This window comes from Psittacula echo (genome assembly GCF_963264785.1).
Source record: "Psittacula echo genome assembly, chromosome: Z".
NCBI classification, from domain to species: domain Eukaryota; kingdom Metazoa; phylum Chordata; class Aves; order Psittaciformes; family Psittacidae; genus Psittacula; species Psittacula echo.
This window is the reverse complement of record NC_137742.1, coordinates 32,425,199-32,438,564: the sequence shown is the minus strand read 5'-3', so window position 1 is coordinate 32,438,564 and position 13,366 is coordinate 32,425,199. Positions and strand designations below refer to the sequence as shown.

Genomic DNA, 13,366 nt, shown 5'->3' with positions numbered 1-13,366 from the left:
AATATATGGGGAAAAAAAATGCTGCCAAGTCTTAACAGCTTCACATATAAAATTAATTTATTGTAATTAATCCTAAATTTACATTTAGAATGTAAAGTTATTAAAAAATTACAGAATTTGTGGCACTTGTAGATAGATACCTTAACTCTATTTTATTGATCTGAGAGTGACTGGAGAGGAGAGGACATACACCTTTCCTTACAGTGCTATCTGGGAATTTGCACTTTTCTGTGTAATTAGTTGAGCGGAACATCTGCAGTCCATTTCTACTATGAAATCTTTTTCTCTGCTGTAAATCTTTTTACAGAATGGAGGATTAAAATTATTGCTAAAAATATAGAACAGAAATCAAATTATGATCTTTTTTCTTACTGTTGTACCACTTAAGACCCCTAGGTACAGGTCACTCCTGTTACTGCTGATTCTCAGCATGGAACTAAATATCAAGGAGAAAATTTCTAACCCATGAGGTTCTTCTTGCTGTGTACCAATGGCTAATTAACATGTAATCTTAGCCCCAGAGAAGTCAAGGCACAGGTTTTGTGCTAGTAAAAGCAGAACCTCACTTAACTCACATTAGTTTCAGTTAGGGCTACCATTTCATTAAAATCCAGATGAATTTAATTTAAACATCTAGATCTTGTTGGAATGTTTATCCAACTCCACAAAGTAACACACCATCAAATAACATGGGGGACAAAGCTTTTCAAGATGAATGTAGAAAAATTATGGGAAAGCTGTACATGCAGAGTGCCAATTTTGTTGGGTTTGTTATTCCTTCTCACTCAGGAGTGTGGTTTTTGTTTTTTACCAGGTAGAAAGTTTTCTTGGAGGTTTCTAAGCACATCAATTGCTTCCAGTGGGGAAAAAAAAAAAAAAAGAAAAAAAAAAAGGCTATAATGAATCCTTAATGTGAAGAAGTGTTAGAGAAAAAAATTCTAAGACATTAGCATATCCAGATTGCCAGTTTTCACTGGGAGAGGTGAATGAGACACTCCTATAAAATTCTGGGTTGTCATAAGCTTTAATACTTTAAAAGATTTCTGAACAGCCTTTTTCAAAAAAATGTTAGCAATCATATATTTTGTGTAAGGAAAGGTCTGATCAGGTATATTGTAACAAAATAATTTGGAAGTGAAACTTTTTCTCTGGTAAATTTGGATTTCTAACCACAAGCACAGAATACTTCTGATACAGGTGGTTAGGCATAACTTTTGACAGAAATTGTAGGAAAACAAGATTTTATCTCTGGTGATATCTATGGCAATGATTTAGGCACAGTTATGTTGTACTTGTCATAAAATTGTCAATTCAGCATGAAAATCAGGTAAAAGTTCAGAGCCTAAGCTAGCAGCCAGCAAATGTCTTGCTTTCATGTCACTTTTTCTTATCCTGTCAATACCGAACGTCGTTCTTCACTAATTTAGTACTTACCTAAAAAGTTTCCTGTATTACTTTATCCAGAAAGGATAAAATTCATTTCTGGGTTTTTTTCTCACTGGGTGGAGTAGCTTCATAGACAAAATTGACATTTTGTCTTGACATTTTTAATAACTCACTGTTTTACATCTGAGAATAGGATCCAATGTTCATATGTGTTACCCAAAAATGTATAGTTGTTAGATAAACCCATATGACTGTGTGTGGATCAGACCCGTGCCAGGTTTTCTTTCAGTAAACACGAAAATACCCAATCTCTCAGTAGCATACAGGACTTCATTTATAAGTCTGTTATTCTTCTGGAACTGGTGTGAGTAGTTGAGGAAAAGTCAGTCACATTCTTTCCATTCTACAAGTTTCCTATGAAAACGGGATTAAAATCATTAACCTGGTGCACAAATGCTAGAAGTCTCCATGCCAGGTAGGGAAGAGGCAATAATTAAGTCCCCACAAAAGGTTTCCTGAAATGAAGAGACCCAGTTTTGCACAGAGGAAAAAAAAATCATGTTAAGTGGTTTGAGGGGTTTAAGAGAGACCCAAGGCTCAGGCAAAGACTTCAATCTGCCAATCACTCAAAGAACTAAATTGAGTCATGCCTCAAATGTGACTGGGTTTTTGTCCTCATTTAAGTATAGAATACATCATACTCATTAGCAATTTGTGCAGTCGGGTGCCAATTAAACAATTATCTCATTATCTCTTACAAACTAAATAAGATGCTTTGAAATACAAGAAAAATAAATCAAATTATTACAGCTCTGAGTTAAACACTCTGGTTTTTATTAGACAAGTAAGTGCTCACAGAACACTCCCTGAATTTCTAAGGAAGTTCCCATAACTTATTTCCAAGATGAGGCAGGAAAAGGATAAAACAGGTCCAGATGAAACCGGTGCAAGTATCAAAATTGGAAAAAGTCATGTTTTTGCAAGGTAGGAGGAAATTTCCTCCCTTAGTTTATCCACACAACTCTGTTTATGAGAATTGTGACAATGCTGAAGGAACTACTGTGGTTTGCCTCCATGGCAAAACCAGACTGGAATAGCATTTTTACAGTGAGCAATCCTACATACAGCTCTTTTTGTGAACTTTACTCACACAAAGGGTTTAGGCACCCACTCAGAAAAAGTATAGGTTCCAGAGTGCAAATAGCATTTGCTGATATCCTATTTGGTTGCTTTGAAACTGAGAGGCAATCAAAAACTGCTTAGCTGGGAGATGAAGTTGAAAGTTCTGCTCCACACAAGAGTAATTTTGGGGGGTTTTCCTGCATTTTAGCCAATGGTTTTGCAACATGTTATTATACTGAACAATTTTAGACCACGGTCTGAAAACCAGGTTTCTCCTTTTCTCAGTGTAGATGGCTTTCACACCTCACTCAGAGGTGGGGCTTCTGTTGTGATGCTACAGAGTCTTTTGGGCTGCTTTGTAAAGCTAAGTCTTTGTTACAGAACAAAATTCACTTTCATTCCAGAATAATTCATCTGCTTTTGAAGAACATCAATTCTTCTGGAATAAAAGTGACTTAATTTTGCAATATTACACATTCTTAACTATTTAGAATAGCTGTTGCAGAATGACATTCCTTTAGAGCTGATCTTGTAAATTTAGCTTTGTACGCAAGATATAAGATCACTCTCTGGCTTTACTGTAGCTGCATGAAAAAGAAATTCTAAAGTAACAGTAATTTTTTGTGAAATATGCTAAAAGCATCCTTGCTAAATTTTCGTGGATGCCAAATTCCTCTTGAATCAAGGTCATAGCTAATTTTTTCCAGTCTCCATGTCTGAATTTTAACATGTATTTATTTCTATGTCTTTGGTAAGGGTAAGTATCAATAAACACTGTCACTGGTTCCTTCCTTTTTCTGTAAGGAAAAAACATCTTAATACAGATTGGTGTGTGGAAAGGTATTTTGTGTTACTAAATAAAAAATAAGATGTAATCATAGAATCATAGAATAGTTAGGGTTGGAAAGGACCTTAAGATCATCTAGTTCCAACCCCCTGCCATGGGCAGGGACAGCTCACACTAAACCATGCCACCCAAGGCCTCATCCAGCCTGGCCTTGAACACTGCCAAGGATGGAGCATTCACAACCTCCCTGGGCAACCCATTCCAGTGCCTCACTACCCTAACAGGAAAGAATTATTAATAAATCAGGGTTTTTAAAATCAGAGAGTATTAATTAAATGTGGACCTGAAAAACAATTTATTTAATAAGAAAATTTCTATGAAAATAATGTATCACATTTTCATTTCATCTGGATTGTAGTCTGTGTGCTAGCAGCTACTTCTAGCTTCCTTCTTGTTTATTGTGGGCATGTCAACCTACAGGTCCAAATTTGTAAAGAAATGTGTGTTTCTTAAATAATTTAAAGCTCTTGTTATAAAACCCTGACAACAAACAAAATCCTAATTTACAGCACTAATGACAAGGCCAAACACCCACTTATTTCAATGTGATAAAGGAGAATACATAACAGTTTAATATCTGTTAGTATGTAGATGAATTCTGATCTTGCTCTGTCATTTTTTCCTTGAAATTGTAGCACATATGGTATTCTGTGTTCCTTAGCCATGTATTTACCACAGATTAACCAGAAGATAATTCTAATCTGCAGTTAAACTGTACATTCTCATTTTATTCATATGGAGGGGTTACTACTAGGCTGCATAAGATCAATCACATCTGGCAATCTTCTACCAAATCTGAAATAAAAGCTTCTTATGGATACAATTTCAGCTATGTTTTGCATGTGCTGGTTTGGGTGGGAGGCGGGAGGAAGGGGAAGAAAAATGGGGTAGGGGATATGGTTTTGTTAGTTTGGTTTCTTTTTTCCTGTTTGTGTTTTTATTTTCTAATTTCAAAGTTTGAAAGCATGTTTTCAGCATGGTGTTTCTTTTGACTTTCTAGCATGTCACAGAATCCTTTGTAATTTAGCTGTATTTTGTCTTTAATTTTTTTGTGTTTTCATAACATGTGTTGATTGATGTGGAGGTGTGTTAGCAAATAAGTGTATTTTCTTATTTGTAGCCACAAAAATAAGTGTGCTTAGCTGTACTTTGGGGATTTTTTTTGAGTAAACTTCTACACCTGATGTTCACATGCAACTCCCGTTAAGCTCAGTAGGATCCTCATGCTTTTGCATGAGACCATGAGATCCTGAAATGTTCATTCATAGCATAATCTGTTATGATGCTTGTTATGATTCATAGTCTGATTACATAAAGTCCTTTAGCACTTCTTTTAAGAATAGCTACTTTTATTGTCTCAGTAGACTACATTTTATATATTTGAAAGATGAAAATATACCACGTGCAATTACTTCACAAGTTAACTGCAAAATATTTTTTGAAGAAAGTTAATAAATTTCCAAGTGTAAGTGCCCAAAATGAGTTGTGAAAATGGCAGTCAAAAATTGCCAGTTTCTGAAGTTGTAAGTAGTTCCTTTTTTTATCTCAGAAAAGGAAATTTTATGTCAAGTTTTATTTTACACAAAGCATTTAATGTGAAATCTCCCCTTAGGAATGTCAAGTGGCAACCTAAAAAAAGAAATTGTTTAAAAAGGAGTGGATGTTCAGCATCTTTAAAAACTATTCCTTAAAAGTAGCTAATTATTGAGATTTGTGTTCGTGATGCTGGTAATTTAGGCAGGTTCATCATGTGATGAGCCAGTCTCATTCTTTTTGGTTTTATGTCCTTTATGTCTACAGTAGGGTAACTGGACCTTTAGACATCTTCTTAGTTGAGTCCAGATGCTGTTTTGTGCATGTCTGAAGTGTCTGTATGTGCAAGATTGATTGGTTATGATGGTCTACTGCTGTTACTAATTTGTTTCCCATTTCCAATTGGCTTTTACTTTTTACAGCTTTGAGCAGTAATTCAGTCCCCTACGCCTCCCTGATTGGCTCTGTGTCCTCCCTCTCTAGCCAAACTACCACTCAGTCCTTATATGATAATAACTCTCTCCCACGATTCGCTCGAAAAGGTCTAAACATCTTTGTCTGTATTATTTTCTTTGTTCAAGCACTGTTTTAGATGTACATCAGTCCACCTCCATTTCTGGATCAGTCTAGAGTTCTCTTGTGTCTTCTCGCTCACATATTTTCCATCGGGGTGCTTGATCTGGATCAGTGTGATTATTAGATGACTGTCACCCGCACTTATTTTGAGAATAGCGAAGTTCTATTAAGTGAAATTTCTAAGAAAATGGGAGACAACCAGAACAGATTCAGATAAATTAGTACTCATGGACTAATTTTTTAATTGAAATTTATAATAAATTTTTCCATTATATCTGAATATTTTGCTTTCTTAGTTGACTGACAGTGCGCTTTAGTATCTATTTTAAATAATATCTTACCATCACAGATGTGCTATGAAGGTAATATATAAATATATAAGTGTACGGTTAGAAGAATTAAGGATAGTGCTACTAGACATTATTTTGTACTCTAGTATGATGCCTGAAATGTCAAAAAATAAAAAATAAAATGAGAATTAAAATAAATAAATAAGAAAACCATAATATAGCATGACTGTGTTGTAACCACATAGTCATTTTAGTCATTTTCAGCTATATTTACAGGAAATGAAAGTTCACTGTCTTAGGCATGCTCTTGAAACTCACGGTGACAAAGCAAAGTGCATTGTGCAACATGGCTTCCAGCTTGAGCCCCCTTGAGTCATCATTGTTTTCCCTTTATAATTTCAAGAGATCCTGGGGTTCACTAGCTTGATATTTTCGAGCCAGCTCTGATTTCTTCCCACAAGTAATTGAAAACTCAGTTTCATTTTAGGTGTGATAGTGTAAAGCATGAAGAGAAGAAAGTAAGCATTTGGAGAAGGGTCGTGAAGACTAATAGTGTGAAACAAACGTCCCAAATTTTTGCCTGGCAAAGCTTCAGCTGGCAGATTGTTCTAGTTGACCCCACATCTTCTTTCTTTTGCCTTGCTTTCCCTGTACTCACTTCCACACCCATCTCGATCTCCAATTCCCAGTTCTTTTTCACTCAGTATCTTCATCAGTGGACAAAGATGTTTACACCTGAAGTAGATTGTAGGTACTTTTGGGGGTTGATAAAGGGGTTTCAGATTAAGAATATTTAAAGGTACTAGTGCAGTCAGTATGTGTGTCCAGGCAAACTGTACAACCCCTGCCTCTACAATCTGCTACTAGTGAAAACATTTTTGAAGTTCTAATTGTCTGATGTCCAATGTTGTCTTCAGTGACTGTTGTCTAAAAGCAATGGTGCATGTTATTCTAGTCATTCATAGTTGCATGTTAGTCACCTCAAAGTTTCATAAAATATTTGAGTATTTCTAATTTAGAATACATAGTCTTCTAGACCTTGATGCATTACTATTAATCCTTATCCATTTCATTCTTTATAACTTATTTTATTAAATTAATTTTGTGTTGGTTTGAGGTTTCTTTGGTTTTTATCATTTCCTTTGCAGGTTCAGGTGTCTCCGGTTACCTTGGTAACCTTCATTCTTCAAGTTCGTTTTTCTTGATTATGCATAAGTCACTTTGTTTTCTGTCAAAACACTATTCTTTCCCCTTTAGGGCTCTTTCAGTGTCTTGTTTCTCAGCTCACCTTTCCTCATGTAATTCAATGGAGTTTCCATTTCATGCAGTGCAGGAGGAGTTTGAAATGACACAAAGAGTCATTACTCAAAGCTGAGGTCAACATCAGGTCTAACTGTCTCATTTTTCCATGCCTATCTAACCTCATTGACTCACATCACAGTAACTCTTTCCTCTACACTAGGAATGTTAGCTTTGGGAGTATGCTTGGTGACTTCTTTTGATTTGGCTTCAGAGCTCATCTATCCAGAGCATGTCCTGCTTTGAGTAACCAAACTATTTGCCTGCTTCTCTCACATACGACATCTTTACTACTTACACATTTCTAGCCATTCTAACTACTACATTTTCTAATTTTAGAGTGATGCCATCAGTGTAGTTTCCTTTAAATTCTGTTCTTCTTTCTTGTTCAACAGGTATGGCCAGTCATCCCCCAATACCTATCTTGGAACTTGCAGATCACATTGAAAGGTTGAAAGCAAATGACAATTTGAAGTTCTCACAGGAGTATGAGGTAATTTCCCCCACTTTCTCATTATTCAAATTATTTAAAATGCCATGTTTTCTGTTTCCCTAGACATCTCTCTGATACACACCTACCGTGATGGTGCCAGTTTTGAATGATATTGAAACAATGATAAAAAATTCTTTTCTATGTAAAATTGCTACACTGATTGGGTGGTTTCTTTGCTTGTAACAGTATGTTCTCTTTTTACAACAACGTGTCCCAGGCAGATTTCATGAGCACATGCCTGAAGAGGTGTGTGAATGATACAGCACTTACTCTCCATAATATACACAAACATCCATCTACTTCGCAGTTAAAAGATCTTACATTATATTTAAAATCTCATGTGTAATCCTGACAGGACACATACAGTATGAGCTCCAAAATAGTTACAGTCCACTGTGTTAATTTTGTGTGCATTAAAACCATTTGCAGTTGCCTGGTTGCCCTACTATACCAGTTTTAAGACATTCTGTTTTCTTTCTGTCAGTAATACCACATCTGTGAATGCCTACAGAGGGGTGGCAGAATTTAATTGGAAGAGAGTAGTCATCCACTTTGTCTGCAGTAATCCATGGACTATACCTCCACGGATGGGTATTGGTACTGTGGAGCCATAAGAGGTACAGCCTCTTATGTCAGTAATGTGGCTAAAGAGACTTAGATAGTCATCCATTAAACACAGTAAATTATAGTTGTTTTTTCAATGCCCATATTATCTATGTCAAAAATTTGTAGGTAAAGCATACACTGAACCGTCAGAAAAAAAATGTTTATTTAGGGTACCTATGGGTGGTCATGTCAGTGACCCAAGGATTAATAGATCCCAGAGGGATCACTGACAGTATTTTCTTTATAGTCTGCTGTGCCACTAGTCGTTGCTTAAAACTTCCAAAGACTTCGTTGGAATGGTGGAGTAAAAGCACATTTTTTTAGAGAATGTGGAAACGGCATGGTTCTTCTTACACTGCAATTATCTTAAAGTTTTGGTAGTATATACTGCCTTATTTAACATTAAAATCATCTTGAGAACATAATCTTAACCATTTATAGCCCACATTTTGAAGATACATTGTTGTTAAATTGTAGGTATCAGTCCCTCCAGACTTGTTTACCAGTCTGCCTAAAAATAACAGCTTTCATGTTTTTCGGGGTTTTTGTTTTTATATAACGATGTGGGCAACTGTAGGTCAACATGAAGCTTCATTCACATTGCTTTTCCCAGTGGTAGTCAACATTTCTCTTTGAAATTCCAGCTTCGGAGATGAGACTTCATTTCCATCTAGTGCAAGGTTCATCCATTTTGAAACAGAATTAGTGAAAAGCATTGCTATTTGATTTCATGGTCTAGCCTAGGCAGTGGACTAAGGCTGCAGTTTGATGATCACTGTAAGTCATCTCCCTGTCTTGGCTGTGCATTCCTGTTGTCTCTCTTGTGCCAGTCCTGGCACTAGCACATGTGCAGCTGTTCAAGGATTATCTCAGGAAATAGATTCAGCTGAAAACTAATTGTTTTATTTTTCTTTGCTGTTTTCAGTTGGATCAGTTCCCTGAACTAGCTCACCACATTTCTGCATGAGCACTAGTGCCAGCACAAGTGAGTTGGTGGGGTCATTTATGGTCAGGGATTGGGACCTTCTCTTTCAGGAGCAGTCCTCACTAATGTTCCTTAAAAGCAACTGTTTGATTCTGAGAGACAGGTGAGTACAGATGGTTACAGTTGAACTACTATCACTTCAGATAACATTTGAACTGTGGACATAGAAGGGAAAAGAGATATTTTTCATCTTCAAGAGTTAAAGATGTAGCATGCAGCAGGAAACCACAGACCTTTATTGATAGTAAAGTCCTCTAGTTAATTCCCATTTGGAGAAACAAACCCTCTTCCTCAGTTACCACTGATTATTTTTTCAATATATAATGTCCTTTCCTCTTCACATTCAATTATTGTATTTTACTCTTTATAGAATTTCTTACATTGTATGGATGAAATTCTTCAAAAATAAATGGATAGTATACAGCAACTGTTACCATAAAATAAAATATATATATTTGCACAGTTTCTTGATGAAAGCTGACTTCTCTTCCAACCTGTAGAATTTCTTTCAGGAGGTTAGCTGCATTTCAATAGAAATTTATTTTTTAGCACATCCTACATTAGTTACCACTTGAAAAGAATTACTTGTTTCACAACTCAAAACACATCTTTTCATATTACATGGAACCTTTTCAAGCTCTTCAGAAGTATTTGAATACTTGTGCCTGTTCCATCCTTGATCCTGTTCCATCCACTGCCTTTTGATCAGAATTTCTGATCAAAATTGCATACAAGTTTGTTTTTCTCTTTTTGGAAGAGTATCACTTCCTTGCCTGTCTTGCTTTCTCTTCAGACAGACAGAAACCTCCCCATCTCTTCAGTACTTCCAAAAGAAGAAAATGCAAATCTACGTGCTGTCCCCTCTCTTGATTTATACCCTCTGGCATCATTTTCTAATGGTGCCAGTTCCCCTAACTTTCTTGCATCTTCTTAAAGAAGATGAAGGAAAACATCTTGGTAGACCTGGACCATGAGAGAAGACAGGATTACTTCCTTCAGATAATCCCAAACTCAGCCCACTGTTCTCCATTTTTCTAGCATAAAGGTTCCCTAACAGGTTTTTCTGTGTATGTGTTTTGGGGTTTTTTTTATTATTGTTGTTATTACTAAGACTATGTTTCTTTTTTTGTGCTTTGTGAAATTTAGTTGAGAAAGAATCTGAAATTTCCATTAAAGAAATAGTAAATCCAAACTGCATCCATTTGCACTCTGTTTCTGAAAGGGATGCCTAGCATAATAAGGCAAATTGGGAGAGTAGGTATTGCAAAAAAGTAAGTAACAATATACATAGTATAAACTGTATTCTCAGGAAAAAGGAAAAAAAAAAACACCTAAACTATACAACTCCTTCATTGCTGTGATGCAGTAAAAGAGGTGTATTCTCCAGTGTAGATTGTCTTCCAGCTGTGTAATATCTTCTAAGCTTCAATGTTGTCGATTGGTGTTCCTCCTACATCTGTAAGTCTTCAGAAAGTATTGTAGGTCTATATTGTCTTCTTCAGGGCTTCTCCTACTGCAGTTTTTGCAGGGGATTATCATGGGAGCAGTGGAGACATCTCTGTGACAACTTTAGCTTGAGTATCAGACTTCATGGCAGAACAGGGGCCAAGCCTTAAAGGTTATGACTACTGCAAGATGCTATGTCCTCTTTTCAATAAAGTTAGTTTCTAGTTATTTCACAAAAAAATTTTCATAATCCTTCATTAATTATTATTAGCTTGCAATCTTGCAATCCTCAAGCCTCACCAATATGTTGGTTTACCTTTTTAACATGCTGACATATCCTTTCTGTCACGTAGTTGTTTTGTATTGCCTAATTTAAGACAAAGTTCTTGATTGCAACAGATTATTATGAAGCTTTTGCTGAATTTATCAGTTTCAGTGGGATTTTTGTCTAATCTAAGGCTCCATATGGACTTGATGGCTGCTAAACAGAAAACCATATTCATAAGAAATTGACCTGTATGTTATCTTTCCTTCTTAACTCAGGCTTCAGAATTAACAATAAAAAGTGGCTATGGAAATAGACTGAAACAGAACAGTAATGTTCTGCCAACTCCATGCAATACGTGGGATGTATTTATAAGGTCATTTCCTCCTATGACATAGAACAGAAATCATATTCCTCCAAAGCAGATTCCTGGATCTTGTTTAAGATATTTTCACATTTATTATCTGAGATCTGTAGTAATAGCTTTATACCCTTAAGGAAGTAGATTCAGATTCATACCATTTTTGTGTGAGAACCTGTCACTGCAACACAAAAATCACATTACCAGCGTCTATATCCTACTGTATGATTTACTCTGTATGTGTGTGTGTATGTGCACTAGTTAACTAATATTATGAGAAGTTATATGCAATTTTAATGCTTTTCCTCATTAGGCTTCTTTTGGTAAATTACAGCCAGTGTTTTGCTTGAACACTGAATATTGGAAAAAATGAGGATGCATTTTGACTCTGTGCCATACTGCTGTACAAGTATTATTGTAGCTTTTCAGTATCAGTGGGTAGAATTTGTGATGAGAATACAATTTAACAAATATAGTACATTTGTGGTTTTTGTATCTCAAGCTGTTATAAGATAAACACTGGACACTAAAATACAATAATTTTTATATAGTAGAAGCACATATAAAACTTACTATTGATATAAACCACTTTAAAAGTCCATAAAGAACAGATAACCTACTGAATGAATCTGCACCCAAGAAACAGCTGCACTTAAATGCCATATCATTACAGACAATAGTGACTCATAAGCAAAAATCAATTTCTTCTCAGCAAAAATTTGTTTTCTACTCTTTATCTTTACAATAGCTTCCTTTTTCTAATAGTACAGACATCATTTATGGGTATTCTGTAGCTTTATGTTCATAGGATGTGCTCCATTTATTGAGAAACAATTAATGTATTCAGTGAAGGATGAAAAGCTGTTTGTCTTCTTATTAATAACACGTATGCTGTTGCATTCACCTAGGTTGTTTGGTGCTTAGTTGCACCCAGGGCAGTATCAGAGGCAGCAGGACAGTTATGATAGAGAATTTTAGAGACAAAATGCGGGAATCTGAAGTGGCATGGTCAGGATTTATATTAGTGTATTATCTTTTTCCTTTGTGCTGTGAATGCTTCCTTGGGCTAACAGCATTCATTTATGCTTATATAATTAAAAGAATATTCAGATAAAAGAAAGCTCGGTTGACATAATTGAATGCTAGGTTTAGGTCTGATATCTAATGCTATTTTGCCAAGGTATTCCACAAAGACAGTTTAAATAGTCAAACACTGTAAAAAATGTTAGTTTTATTTTGCCCAACTGAAAACCATGACATGCCTAAGAAGGGAAAAGTTTTCCACTTCTTATCACAAGAAAAATTATTCAAGGACAGACTATGTAGGTCATTATAGGTAAAACTGAGTTTTATGGGTGCTTTTTAGAAAGATTCGTTTGTAATATTTTTAGGGAAGTTATGGGGGACAATGGAGGAATCAGTGAATAATTTCAGTCCTTTACTCGTTTGCTAAAAAGAAAATGTTTACAGTGCTTTAAAAATACCTTGAAAATTTAAAGCAACACCAGTGTCCTACATGAGACAGTTACAAAATTTCCTGTTTAAGAGCTGCTGTATTTCATGTACTATATTAAACAAAACAAAACAAAAACCAATAGGATGCTTTAATCACAAAATATTTAAACTAAGCAAGATTTTTCATTACTCAAGTGTTATTATTTATTTCCTACCTGAAGCTGAATGTAATCCTCTGTTTCCTACTCAGTATTATTTCCACCACAGCTTGTTATGATATCATGGACAAAGGATTTTAATTGCTGATAGGGAATAAACAGATTACATTTAAGACTGAAGGCGAAGAAATATAAACCAACAAGACTGATTCTTTAAAACTTAGGTTTTCTAAAGCTTTTATGTAATAGAGACTGTCCTTCAAAAATGTTTTTAAATAATGTTTTTTTTCCTCCTTAAGTATGCTTTAGTTATATGCATATATAGCTTGTTTGATTTCATTGGAACTAGGTTTTACAGGATCTCATTTGGTCATTGGAATATTAGCTTGATACTGTAGAGGAAACACCTTTGTTCTTGAGAGGGGTTTAGCAAAAGCCTTAGTAGCTTTCTGGATACTTTTGAGCAGTTGAGTCCCTTTCCTTCAAAAGTCAACAGGAAATGTCTCACCTGTGAGCTTTTAACTTTTTTTAGGACCAGTATATG

At 35.4% G+C, this 13,366-nt stretch overlaps 1 protein-coding gene across 1 annotated transcript in view; it reads left to right on the top strand.

Moving 5' to 3' along the window:
• PTPRD (protein tyrosine phosphatase receptor type D) overlaps nt 1–13,366 on the top strand; it is a gene marked incomplete at its 5' end in the record, with an annotated part of 294,447 nt that overhangs the window by 214,730 nt on the left and 66,351 nt on the right. Inside the window, 2 exons of the mRNA XM_080636500.1 lie at nt 6,903–6,944; nt 7,449–7,546. Coding sequence (XP_080492626.1) covers nt 6,903–6,944; nt 7,449–7,546 — 140 coding nt within the window. The remainder of the gene's footprint in view (nt 1–6,902; nt 6,945–7,448; nt 7,547–13,366) is intronic.